The sequence below is a fragment of the Hoplias malabaricus genome, chromosome 4 (assembly GCF_029633855.1).
Source record: "Hoplias malabaricus isolate fHopMal1 chromosome 4, fHopMal1.hap1, whole genome shotgun sequence".
Classification (NCBI taxonomy): Eukaryota; Metazoa; Chordata; class Actinopteri; order Characiformes; family Erythrinidae; genus Hoplias; species Hoplias malabaricus.
The window spans coordinates 3,913,598-3,928,146 of NC_089803.1; the positions used below are offsets into that span (position 1 = coordinate 3,913,598).

Genomic DNA, 14,549 nt, shown 5'->3' on the forward strand with positions numbered 1-14,549 from the left:
GTTCTCTCAAGCATGCTAAGTGGTAGCCGAATAGTCCCAGCAAACTGACAAACAAAGAAATAAATGACTAAAAATGCAACTCAAAACAAGACAAAATAAAACAAAAAACATGCAAATAAAGACAAGACAGCAGCAAGGCAACTCGTTGTATGGGAGGACTGGACCACCAGACTCCTTGTACTATTGGCTTAATAAAACAAAACTTCAGACTAGGTCACTGTAAAGAAAGGGCTTCATACACTGAGTAAATACATAGCTTCCACTCTGCCAAAGTCACGGTGGCCAGGACACACCTAAGTGGAAAATAAACTATCCAATACTGCCAATAATCCTTAAAAAACCATAATAAAGCAAACAAAATGGATACCAAACCTAACAAAATAGCCAAGAACTTCCAGCAGCACAACCCCCAGGCAACTAGCTTACAAAACAAGAAATAAAAAAAAAACAACAACTCTACAAGAGCAGTCAGTCTATCTACAAGTTGTTCTGTCCTGACATGTCACATCTTTGTATTTGTCTTAAACTGTCTACTGTCTATTAAAACTGGTTTGGTGTGACTCTGCATGACAGTTACCATTCTCAGCCCATACTGTGTATCTGACTCAGTCATGCAGGTTTCTCCTGTACAACATCCGGCAGTCTCTTCTCACTCAGGATGCCGCACACATGCTTGTTTAGTCCCTTGTCATCTCGAGACTTGACTAACACAACCGCTCCTGGCCGTTGTTTCTCTCCAAACCATCAGACCCTGCTGATCCAGAACACAGCAGCATGACTTGTCTTCAGTCTTCTCAAGTTCACTGTATAGTGATGCTCTCACTGTCTCCAAACACAGATCCCTTCCTTCCTAAAGTAATTAAATGAGCTATAATCTAATATTTGTTTAAATGTGTTGTATCTGTACTTACTATGTACTTAAAAGCAACTGGGGAACTGTAATCCCGTCTGGCTTGTTTACATGCAGAAGTTTTGTGTCATTTAAGGTGGAGCAGTGTGTTTGGGTGAGACAGCACTGAGAGCCATGTGATGAGAGCACACTTGTGTAGCTGGACTGAACAATCTAGCGCACACCAAAGGGTCCATCCACTGCTGAACTCACAAACTAAAAGTGTGAGAAAAAGGAATCAGGTAGAGTGAGAAAGCCTGACATTTTTTTTTTCTTTCTGACAGAGAAGTGACCTGACCCTTGTACAAACCTGTTATTGTATTCTTTGTCACTCTCCCTTGGTCTCATATTACACTACGCCCCTTTTTTTTTAACCATTATTATACACAAAAGCAAAGGCAAATGCCCACTTACAAACATTACTAGCTGTCCTTTTTAATTAAATCTGGACAAAAGTGTCTGCCTGAATGTGCGTGGATGTGTGGTGTGTGTGTGTGTGTGTGTGTGTGTGTGTGTGTGTACACAAGGTAAAATGATGTGGTTCATTATAACTGGGGCTCTGTTTCATTGGACACACCTCTAGCCTTATCTGACGTTTCTTCCTTCACTCGACTAGTGCTCTGTTATGTTTGCTGCTGCTCACTTCCTCATAAACATGCCATAGACTTCAATCACAAACACTGGGGGACCGCTCAAGACCACGTGAAGACCACCAAACACCACTGTAAGACCTCCTGGAACCTTTCAGGACTTCTGACATTAAGGTGAGTGGAAGTCTAGTGGTTTTGTTTTTTAGTCAGGTGCTGCTGTGTGTAATCAGTCAAATCCATCTTGCTCCTCCAGGTCTTTCAGAGTCATCACTCAGATATTTTACTAAATTTAACTTGAGTTCAGTAGCAGCTAGGCTTTTCTCAATCCTTTAGCCTTGGAAGACACATTCGTTGTTGCTGGAATAAAAACCTGTATCTCCAGGGTGATATTTTGTAACACAACAGCTGTGTTTTACAACGTGATAAAAGTGTAATCATAAATGGACAAATAAAATCACGGTAACTTTACCCTTCACCCATTTAATGATTCACAGCATGGTTTGCACATGGTGAAAAATGGATGTGGAAGATAAAGGTCTTGTTCAGAGATACGACAGATTTTAGAATTTTAGTGTTTTTAGTGTGTTTTTATTGATCTGATCCTTCAGTAAATTTTAAACATAATGTAAACAGCATTCACGGTCAGATTACAGGAACAGTGGAGTCATTTATACGCACCTTTGTTTAGGATATCACCTGGAAACCTTTAAGTGCTGTCACTTGCACACATGTTTCTGTTGGGTGTGGCTTGGTGGTTTGAGGGAGGAGGACACTGCTGTTCTTCCAAACCCACCACCCCCAATTTTCCTGCCGCTTGTAGGAAAACAAACAATGTATTTTTTTTTCAGTCCTAATAATAATAATAAATAATAATAATGGGATATATAGAAACTTTAAGTAAAAAGCAGCGAAAAGATTTGGGCTCAAATACAAACTTGTAATTAATGTGTATTTATATATATTTAGAAAGAGAAATGATCCTGTAGGTTTCACATGAATGTATATGCGCAGTCTTTTTGTCTAGTGTCTCTTAGCCAAGCTGCCACACCTGTCTTGTAGGGTTTAAGTCAGTCATGTGACTGCAGCACACAGGTGTTATTTAAACAGCCTGTGGTAAGAGCCATTGTAATTTGTCATTATGTATATTTCTAAAGAACTGTGTTAAGTTCTGTGGTGTATTGTTAGGTTTTTGTGTGTATTCAATGCCTCCACCTCCATGTTCATCAAGCTACATGACATTCACAATAATAAATGGCATTTTGTAAAACACCTTTGTAAAACACATAAGACACTGATTACAATTGGAATGGACATGATGTGTTTGCTGACATGTTTTATACATTGTGAATGTTTAATATTAGTAATTCTACATGCGGGCGGCACAGTGGTGCAGCAGGTACTGTCGCAGTCACACAGCTCCAGGGTCCTGGAGGTTGTGGGTTCAATTCCCGCTCCGGGTGACTGTCTGTGAGGAGTGTGGTGTGTTCTCCCTGTGTCTGCGTGGGTTTCCTCCGGGTGACTGTCTGTGAGGAGTGTGGTGTGTTCTCCCTGTGTCTGCGTGGGTTTCCTCCGGGTGACTGTCTGTGAGGAGTGTGGTGTGTTCTCCCTGTGTCTGCGTGGGTTTCCTCCGGGTGACTGTCTGTGAGGAGTGTTGGAGTGCTCCGGTTTCCTCCCACACTCCAAAAACACACGTTGGTAGGTGGTAGGTGCCCCCTACAAGCGGCAGGGTGTATTCCCGCCTTGTGCCCAATGATTCCAGGTAGGCTCTGGACCCACCGCGACCCTGAATTGGATAACGGTTACAGATAATGAATGAATTCTACATGCTGTGAATAATTCCATTTATTTCTGAATTGTTGAATAATAGATATTTAAATGTGGAATAAAGGAATTAATGTAGGATTAACACAATGGAATTCTATGCACATTTTTTTTAAATCATTGGCCACCAACAATTATGTTAATCAACAGTATTCTGTGACTAAACCAAAGTTCAAATGCTAAAACGTCTTTGTATATTTGGGAGGGAATGAAACAAATACATGTGTTTGACCAACTGGCTGAACAAGAATCTCTTCATTTGTTGAGTAAACTTTCCTGGGGAGAAATTAAAGACACCGCAGTGCCACTCATGGCTCTGTTTAACAGGTAAATAGAGGAATTAAGTTCAACTTACAATGAACAGGAGTAGCAGTTGAGTGTGTATGTGTGTGTGGACACCTCTGTTTAATAATGTACTTGTTTAGTAGCAGTTGAGTGTGTATGTGTGTGTGTGTGGTGGGGGAGGGGGTGTGCTGCAGGGTAAAAGTTAAAGGAACTAAGAAGGAACTAGGAACTAGTGTAAGAGAATGAGATTTACAATACTAAATACATATTTGAGCATATAAAACTTAACCGTAGTTAAGCCGTAGCACATATAAATATATTTGACTGTTCCACTCATCTCAACAGAGTAAATAATAATCCTTTGACTCTGCCGTACTCCTGACATTTGAATATACATAACCCTCTATATTTTTATTATTTATATATATTTTCTTATTTCCACTGCCAACAATATAACTGCAGTACTGCATGGGTTTACACTGTTGACATCGCTTAACTGTACTACCTCTTTCAAACTTTGAGATTTTTCTGTTTGTACTTTTATATTTTATATTTCTTTTAATTTTATATTCTACATTGAGTTATATATTTCTGTTTGTTGTCATTATCTTATTTTATATTTTACTCTCATCTTGATGGCAACTCTGCCTTGACGTGGAACAGCTACTGGATGCCTTGAAATTCCTTCTGGGGTCAATACACTAACTAACTAACTAACTAAATATTTAACAATCTATCTACCAAATTAATCCAGAGACAGAGTGGCATTTTCGGCCTATATGTGTTTTTAAAGTGGAGGGGAAGATTTTCCTTTGATGTGATTGCATGGAGATTGGTTGCATATTTCTAAGCTTAAAAATTAACTCAAATATTGATACAAACAGCAGGGAAATTTGGTTCAATGAGTCATAACCTTATGTGGAAAGTATTTGAATTCTTCTAAGTGCCACCACGTCGGCATTCTCTTGAGTATTAAATTTTGACATCGATGGTGTTGGTATCAACCAGCCCAAGTGGTTAAGAACCTAGTTTGTCTTCTTGACTCAACAATTTCTCACACATTAAGCTACTTTAAGGAAAAATCTATTTTACTATCTGCGTAACATCATACGATTATGCCCAATGCTTATTAATTGTGATACTGAACCTTGGTCTTCCTCCGATTCTTGATAACTGTTTGTCCCTGTCTCACTTCAAATTTTGTCCTTCATAACCTGTTTCCCTCTGCTCTGATGTAAAGTATACTTCAGTGTGTGAAAGGCTATATAAGTAGATTTTTTTTTTCTTTGGGAAGTCACACAATGTCAGTGATAGCTTGGTAGTACTGACACAGAACTCCTTAATGAGCTTGTAACTTATAGCAGTGACTTTCAAAACTACTGGGACACCTCTGTTTAATAATGTACTTGTTTTTGATGTCTTTTTTCAGCCTCTCAAAGGCAGAGAGATGATGTTGAAGACTAATCATGTCCTAATCATCAGCATCATGCTGCTGGGCATTGGGGTACTCACCTATATTTACTACAAACCCTCCATAGAGTTGGCGTCTTACGTTGGAGATTTGTCCAAACCCAAAGTCGATGTGTGTACGGAGGAGTGCCTGGAGGCAGTGAAGGCAGAGAATGACCAGATCTTAAAGGACTGCTTAGTTAATGACAGAATGTCCCAGGAAAAGGCAGAGGATAAAGTATCTAACCTGGAGACGAAAAATGAGAATCAGCGTGACTTTGAGGCAGAGATTCTGGTCCTGGTCTGGGTCTGGCCTTTTGGAGAACGTTTTCCATTTGACACATGTGAGCCTTTGTTTGGCGTCAAGAATTGTCGCATTACAGATGACAGGAGTCAGTATGAGAACGCTCACGGAGTCTTGTTCCACCTCAGAGACATCTACAATCAAATCCCAACTCTTAAGAAACTGCCCAGGTTCCCTCTGCAAATGTGGGTTTGGATGAACAATGAATCTCCAGATTTTTCGCCTCGTCTCAGTGACGGAGAAGACTTGTTCAACTTGACTTCAAACTACAGACGAGACTCTGACATCTGGTCTCCCTATGGACGAGTGTATAAAGCTACTGAAGAAGAGAAGGCTTTCCAGATTCCCAAGAAAGACAAGCTTGTCTGCTGGATTGTCTCTCACTGGGACGATAACTTCCCAAGAGTGAAATACTTCAATGAGTTAAGCAAACACGTCAATGTGGATGGGTTCGGAAACCACTTTGGAAGACGCATCAGCAATGAGGATTACTTCAATGTGATCAGGAGCTGCAAGTTCTACCTCTCCTTTGAGAACTCCATCTACAAGGACTACATCTCCGAAAAGGTCTATAACCCACTGGTCCTGGGCACCGTCCCTGTGGTCATAGGTCCTCCCAGAGACAATTATGAAGAATTTATTCCCCAAAATGCCTTCATCCATATAGATGACTTCAAAACCCCTCAAGACCTGGCGGAACACCTCAAGCTGGCAGACCAGAACCAGGAAATTTATGAGAGTTACTTTGACTGGAGAAAACATTTTGTGGCAAAGCTCGGACATCCCGAAGAACACGCCTGCCGCACCTGCGAATACATTCGCATGAACAGGAACTTCAGAAGTATCCGGAATATAAATAAGTGGTATTTTGGGTAGATTTGTGTGGCTTTTTGAAAAATAAAATGAAGGAAATTGGTGAACTGATGTAAGGCTTTACATAGGAAAAGTTTACATAAGAATATTTTACATTATATCAACTTTACATTATTATCGACTCTAGAATATAAATTTTCTCAATTGTTATATTTGTTACCAACACTCATAGGTAAATACATCATCAGAATAAACAAGCAAGTTACCTGTGTAGGTACCTACAAAAACCTTCAAAGCCAAACTAAAATGTAACATCTGGTTTTCAATACAAAGATACATTTATATGTTATAATGTATCATTTATGCTGCTGCTCGTAGTTTTCCTAAAACAATAACATTTCAATATATTTCTCATTTGTCCTAAAGTTAGGACAATTTTTGCAGTTTGAGCCTCTGTAATTCTCTTTACTGACTCTTTAAAATAATAATAAAAAAAAAACTCCTTCAGCTTACATGGTGCTAATCTTAATTTGAGTTGTAAAACATGGCCCCAGAATTACAAATGAAAAATTTAATACATAAATGAACATAATTTTAACATAAACATAAACATTTTAACCCTTACATTTGGTATGTATAAAATTAATGACATAGATACTAGATATTTAGCAATTATGTTATGTGTAGCTCACTTGTAGTTTGAGTAGAGTTCCTCAAGGTTCTGTATTAGGGCTCCTACTGATATGTTTTATACATAAGAGTTCTAAATTAAAAATCACCCTGTATTTTCCTTAGTTTCAAAATCACTAGAGTTCTAAAATTAAACAAAGGGATGCAGTTGAAGAATATTTTATCATTTAATAATACATTATTATTGATCATTTTAATGATAATGTCACAACATCTATGTCACAATATTAAAAAATTAAAATGTGAAATTTGAATAATGAATGTGATCCAAATTCGAGAAAAGTGATCACTACAGAAGAAAAGAAGGACATATTTGTTTATGACCATCAACAAGTAGGCTTTCTTTGAATGACTTCAGTAAATCTACCCCACAGGACAGCAACAATTTCTCACCCTGCTCCTGTTTCATCCTGTTTCACGCTTATTTTAGGCTTGGCAACTGTAATGGGTTTCTGAAAGGTAGCATTTACAGGTCATGCTATGTTTCATTATTTCAGTGTTAACAGCTTTAACCATTTTGCAGTGGGGCAAAGTCTTTCAAAAAAATGGAAAGCTGATTTGCATGCAAAGAACCATGTATTGCCAAAGGCAGTTTGGATAAACATTAGCATTCATTTTGCCATGATAACCTTAGAGCAGATCCACATCTTGCAAAATGTTTATGAGAGTTGCCATAAAAATGGGACTTGTAAAATTATTAAGAAGATTTGCACCAAGAATCAAAATCAAAATCATGTTTTTATATTCACTTTAATTTTTTTAGATAAAAAAATATTTGAAATGAGGAGGCGATCACTTTAATATGTTCTTTAATTTTGGTTTCTACAGTAAATGGTTTTCTCCATGTTTTAGATCAGTTTATACATGAAGTTATGATTTTGTGTGTACCTGATATAATAATACAGAGCATAGGTTTAGAGCAGTGACTGGCATTTTCCCAGGTATTTTATATTTGGACAATGACAAGCCTGAATTGGTTTCCTCCCATGCTCCTAAAACATGTTGGTAGGTGATTGGTGGCTCAAAAGTGTCAGTAGGTGTGAGTCAATGTTTGAGTGTGTCTTGCCCAGTGAAGGTGTGGTGGGGTATTTTTTAAATCCATTTTTGAAGAAATTTTGGGGTATTTCTATTGGTCTGTTATTTACAATATTTTCCAACATTGTAAAGAGCAGCTACAGATTTATAAATTACATAACAACGTAATGCAACAAAAAATCTATATACATTAGACATTATTTACACCAAATATCTACACATATTGTACTACATATAAATGTCACTACAATAAGAGCTGCCAGCGACAATTTGAGGGTGTCCAAACACTTTGTCATTCAGGTGTGTAAATGTTTTTTGTAATGTTTATTGTAAAATGCTAAAACAAAATTACATTTTGTTAATTGTACACTACACATTATACATTTCCATATATATGGAACCTTGAATAATAAATACCTCATATATTAGTACCGAGTGTCTGAATGTATTGAACAAAACTTTGGATTGTTGATTTCATTAATAAATGTATTTTGTTACTAAGGACATTAACAAGAAAAAAACACTTCTTTGGTTTCTGTGTGAGAGGTATCGTCAAAATTCATTGCATTTTGGACCACTCATTAGTAATAGTCATTTTATTATATTATGGGTTTGACTGAACATAATTTTAACATAAACATAAACATTTTAACCCTTACATTTGGTATGTATAAAATTAATGACATAGATACTAGATATTTAGCAATTATGTTATGTGTAGCTCACTTGTAGTTTGAGTAGAGTTCCTCAAGGTTCTGTATTAGGGCTCCTACTGATATGTTTTATACATAAGAGTTCTAAATTAAAAATCACCCTGTATTTTCCTTAGTTTCAAAATCACTAGAGTTCTAAAATTAAACAAAGGGATGCAGTTGAAGAATATTTTATCTAAATATTTTATATAAATGTCACTACAATAAGAGCTGCCAGCGGCAATTTGAGGGTGTCCAAACACTTTGTCATTCAGGTGTGTAAATGTTTTTTGTAATGTTTATTGTAAAATGCTAAAACAAAATTACATTTTGTTAATTGTACACTACACATTATACATTTCCATATATATGGAACCTTGAATAATAAATACCTCATATATTAGTACCGAGTGTCTGAATGTATTGAACAAAACTTTGGATTGTTGATTTCATTAATAAATGTATTTTGTTACTAAGGACATTAACAAGAAAAAAACACTTCTTTGGTTTCTGTGTGAGAGGTATCGTCAAAATTCATTGCATTTTGGACCACTCATTAGTAATAGTCATTTTATTATATTATGGGTTTGACTCATGAGTCATTCACTGGGTGCAATATACCCATTTTAAACCAGTAGTCTTGCCAATATTTAGTCCCACTAGAGTTTGGCTCACACTCTCTCTACATACACAGAAAAAAAGACAATATGAGTGTCCTTATCTTTTTAAAATAATTTGACACCAAAGATACAAAAGTGTAATGTGCTGATTTTGATTCATGCAGAATGTGTTCCCCTTTCTGGGCACTCACTGAGATGCAAGTTTCTTATAATAAGTTTTATGCAAAGCACAAGATTGCACAATGTCCATCTTGCCAAGACAACCACTACAGCTTGGTTATGGGATGTGTGCCTATTCCAATACTTCCACATGTGTTTCAGCTTATGCTTAGCATCTTATTTGTTTTGTATCCTTTTTTCAAATTAGAGAAGTTTCACATTTGTTTCTCAATTACTCACAAGATATCTTTTCATGGTGTGCCCTCAAATGTAACTGAGTCACAACTGAGAACATTTTGATGTAAACCTCATAGTTTGCAGACATATGTCACAATTCAGTCGGGTGAACAAACAAGTATTCATCCAAACATCAATATTTTAGTGAAAAGTTCATATTGAAAAAGCATTTCTGCAATTTCAGCAAAACAATGGTTATGATTTTCTCTAATTTCTAATGGTTACAGACCGGGCTTGGTACAAGAAGGTTGTCAGCAGGAACATCCACGGCTGAAGCCCCCTTGAGCAAGGCACTGAACCCACAGCTACTCCCCGGGCAACGGGGACAGCTGCCACCAGTTTAGAGTGTGTGTGTGTGTGTGTGTGTGTGTTCACTACCGCAGATGGGTTAAATACAGAGACAAATTTCATTTTAAATTGTACATTGATAAATAAATACACATTATTATTACTATTATTATTATTGCTATTATTGTTATTATCAGCTCTATAAAATTTTGATTTGATTCCTTCATTAAGTATATATTATTCTTTTCAGCTCTTGATCACAAGTTTTCTTGTGTAAAGGGATTGAGCGTCGTTCAACAGTGCCTTCAGTTTTATGGGTTGTTTTAAACAGAAGGGATTTTCATTACCCTACACTGTCCTGAACTGCATGATGTTTATATTATATCACTCCATCAAATTCAGCATGTTTTTACAACACATTTGTTGACAGTGTACAGATATGACATTCGTTTACACAACAGCCAGATCATTTTATTTATTCTGTGATATTTTTAACATTAATAAACACAAATACATTTATATACTTATTAAGCAGAAAAAATATGGAACGGGGCACAGCGAGAAACCAGTCATTTCTGAACAAATACTTACATTTCTGTAAATTACAAAAGGTTCAGTCTCCTCATATAAAGTTGCACTTGTGGCTTTATAATTCAGAGATTACACCAAAACATGAAAAAATGTAGGAGCTGTGTCGATAAATTTGTCAGAAAGAAGTTCAGTTGGAATGTGTCCAGTTAAACACATCTCTAGTTTTCTTTTCCTGAAAAACCTGCTGGTTTAACTCTGGCCTAGAATTTTGTGATCTGAATTTTTTAGACCTGAATTTATGGGCATGTATTCTTAAAGTCTGAATCTTTCAAATCTGAATATTTCACCACCTCAAAATTGATCATATTGATTGAACTCATCCATTTATTATCTGTAACCCTTATCCAGTTCAGGGTCACGGTGGGTCAAAACTTAATCAAAAAAAAAAATACAAATATAATTCACAAATAAAATATTCAGACAAATACAGTTACTTCAGTTTCAAATACTTATGTGATTGATTTAGATTACATGTCAGTTTTACTGATTTATTCCTCTAAATTTAACACAATGTAAAGGAAAACTGGCATCTCCAAATGACTAAAAGAAACAAAATGACAAAGCATGATTTTTGCAGTTTCCTTCAGGATTAATAAAGTTAATTTTAAAAAAATGGTGTCACAATGTGATGTTGTCACAAAGAAGCTTCATAAAATTCCAGTAAAGAATGTCTCTGTTTGTTTCCATGTGGTTTTTATACTGTGATTGTGGAGTTCAGAAAATATGGAGCAGGTAAATGCAGAAATGACTAAAGGAGCAGTAAAGGTGGCAGTTCTATCTAGAGTTTTATGAACACACTAACACAACAAAATGTCTCCTCACCACTTCCCTTTAAGATTGCAGGTAAAGACACACACTCACGTGAAATAAGACAAATTCAGCAGTCTTCCTCTCAGTGAGATATAATACTATGTAAATGTTGCAGAGTTCAAAGCCATCTTGCCGAGCTTGTGAACAGCAGAGAAACTTTGCTAACCAACGCAGAGCTGAGGCTCTTGTCCGTGTGTTGCGCCAAACACTGCCCCATAAACACACACAGAGTGTGTTTGTGTCTTATTTCCATTTATTCAGTCACGGTTTACACTTTGGTTCTAGTTGGGATCTAAATTCTGGTTTGTCATCAGTGGAACCAGTTTCTGTCAGTGGAAACATGCTGAACAGTTCCAAATTCCAAACTGTTCTGATTCCTTGTTGGTTATCGACCAATAACGGTAGCTCTACAGTCAGACCGTCCAATCCGAAGATTTTAGGCTACTTCACCACTCCCACTTCTCACTCAAGCGAAACAAATGGAGTAGGGGAGGGCGGGACTAGTTTGTGAATGAAACGCTTCTCGAAGTTCTTTGTAAGCTCTAGAAAAACAAAATCCCGGAAGTTTGTGAAATTCCGGCCGGACATTTTTTTTAAGTCTAAAAAAGAGGACATGTCCGGGTAAAAGAGGACGTCTGGTCACCCTAGTTTACACCATTAGGAGTCAGTCAGGGAAAATGCCTCTTCTAGGCTCGGTAGGTGGTCCGGCAAAAAAGTGCACTGCAGAAATTTTAGGAACCATTGGTCAAACAAGTGCTGAGGTCCCAGAATTGCACAATAAATGGATCAGCCATAGACAAATGGCCAGCTTCAAGAAAAACACCTATTACTCAATACACTTTTAAACATGACATTTTTTCAGAGAACTTTCTGGCTTTTTCTGAACCTGTTTCTCATTGGTTTGAACCCATTGTCTTTTTGCTGAAACCTCTCCACTACCTGCCATTGACCCATGTGTCATTGGAATGAAAACTTGCAGCACACCAGTCCTTTATGGTTAAGATTAGTGACACCTGCTCTAGAGTTTCGAGTGCGTGAACAATGGAAAAAAAAACTGGGCAGAGAAGAACTAAACTGAAAAGAACATTTTACTGGCAGTGTCTGACCTTTTGCATATGACTGGAGATGACAGGGTGAGGCAAATGAGCGATAAAGATAGAGAGATGAACAGATGTAGTGTAACTGGAACTTAAGTTTAACAAAGGTGTTTTTGTTTGAAGCGTATTGCATTTTACATAAATATTTCAACCATTAACCGCGACCCTGAAATGGAGAAGCGGAGAAGAAAATGATGATGATGATGATGATGATGATTTCAGCCATTACAACACAACACCAGTTTTTTTTATATGTGAAAGCAGATATTTTGGTAATACTTAACAATAAGGGTTGTGAAATAATCATAAATTATATGTTAACTAATCATTAATTACTTATAATGTATCTACATTTTACTGCTCACTGAGCATTACCTGTTACTTCATTATTGATTACGTAAGGATTAATTAGTAGTAACATATATTAATTGATAGGTTAGTGTTTTTATTGGTTCATAGCTTTACTCACTGTTACTGTTAATTAACTTATAACTATTTGTACCTATTAAAAGAATGAATGTGATAACTCACTAGTACTTGTGTTAATTCCTCTAATTATCATAAGGTTTGCCAAATAATCACTAAATAACCAATAATTACTCATATTTATCTACATTTTACTGTTCACTGAGCGTTAACTGTTACTTGGTTACTGATATAATTATGAGTTAATTCCAATAATTACCTGTTAATCACCTTGCCATTACCTCCACATATTAAATTGCCACACTTTCTTCAGAGTGCTCCATATTCATTAACGTTGTTTGTTTAATACGTATTTTAGTTCACATCCGCATAAAAAAAATGAGCACATGTAAGTTTTGCAGAATGATTTGTAATCAGTTTCATATGAAACCTGGTATCACACCCCGAGTGTGCAATGTATATGTTGGTCCACTTGGGGCAACATGACTGTCACATTTTTGTGCCTCTCAAATGTGAAATGTGTACATTGCTACAAACCTTGTAGAACATAATAGCATGTATTAACATTTTCTGTAACGCTAACATATAAACGTTACAAAGAAGAGAAAAACACACCTATTAGCAAACATGCTAAGTCAAACATCACGCTATACATATCCATGATGTTATTACATCCTCATCCGCCCAAGCTCAAAATCCTGCCGTCGTCTTAGACCCCACACTATCATTTGACAGATACAAAATCATGTAGCTATGACTGCTGTCTAACTTAAGCTCTCCAAACTGTGTCCCTTTCCCACTCAGTAACTTTAACTGTTTCTCATATTCATCACATTCTGACTGGATTCCTGCTGTCATCGCTGGGGTAAAACTCGTACAGAACTCGTCCGTCCTGTCTGACAGCGAGAGAAGAATGACCGGTTACTGCTATTCATCACAGACCTGTTCTTCAGCCTCCGTCAACTGCTTTCTGCCTCTTCACCCCCAACACTGACGTTCATTATGACTCCTGTTACTAAGCCCTCCATCATTTTTACCCCAATAAACATTAACACACAACTGGTTTTACCCTCACCATGATTTGTGTTTATATCAAAGAAACTGTGACTCTGGATCAACATCTAAAATGGTTTTGAACAGAAGGCCTTCCCTGAGAGTCCTGGTTTCTTACTTCAGAGGGAGTTTTCTGGCCACTGTCTCCTTCGACTGCTCCCCCGAGGGCTTCTGTTAGACATGTTACAGATGTGTTTTTCTACTGCTACTGGACGTACGTAAAAGTGCTCTGCATTTAATCAGTTGTAAAAAGTGCTAAAGAGTTTAATGTTGATTGATCATACACTGTGAGAATATGTGTCACTCTGGTGGTACCCTCAACGGTACATATCTGTATTGTTAGGGAACATTACTGCACCTTACTCTATATTAACTGTAGATTTTTATATTGTGATTACTTCATATGTTTCATCTCCAGGACTTTATTTTTTTTGTTGTTGTTGTTCTATAATAATAACTTACAAATGTACACGTCTCCTTCTGGAGAAGAGAATGTAATGTACCTTTAGGGAACACAACTGGACTTTAACACTGTTGCACCTTCAAAGACACTACACTGTTTGTAGCTTTAGTGACAGTAATGTACCTCTACTGTTTCTTTTTTTTTCTGAGCGTAGGAACAAATATCTCCCATACTCAAACATTTGGTCACCTGTTCCTATAGATCCAGCAAACGTCAGGCATCTACTCTCCTTTCAAC

At 36.9% G+C, this 14,549-nt stretch overlaps 1 protein-coding gene across 1 annotated transcript; it reads left to right on the top strand.

Moving 5' to 3' along the window:
• The first annotated feature begins 1,513 nt into the window (after positions 1-1,513).
• On the top strand, positions 1,514-9,084 carry LOC136695240 (4-galactosyl-N-acetylglucosaminide 3-alpha-L-fucosyltransferase 9-like). The gene is made up of 2 exons (XM_066669184.1): positions 1,514-1,653; positions 5,015-9,084. The coding sequence occupies exon 2, from the start codon at positions 5,033-5,035 to the stop codon at positions 6,212-6,214; it is 1,182 nt and encodes a 393-aa protein (XP_066525281.1). The 5' UTR covers positions 1,514-1,653; positions 5,015-5,032; the 3' UTR covers positions 6,215-9,084.
• The last annotated feature ends 5,465 nt before the right edge of the window (positions 9,085-14,549 follow it).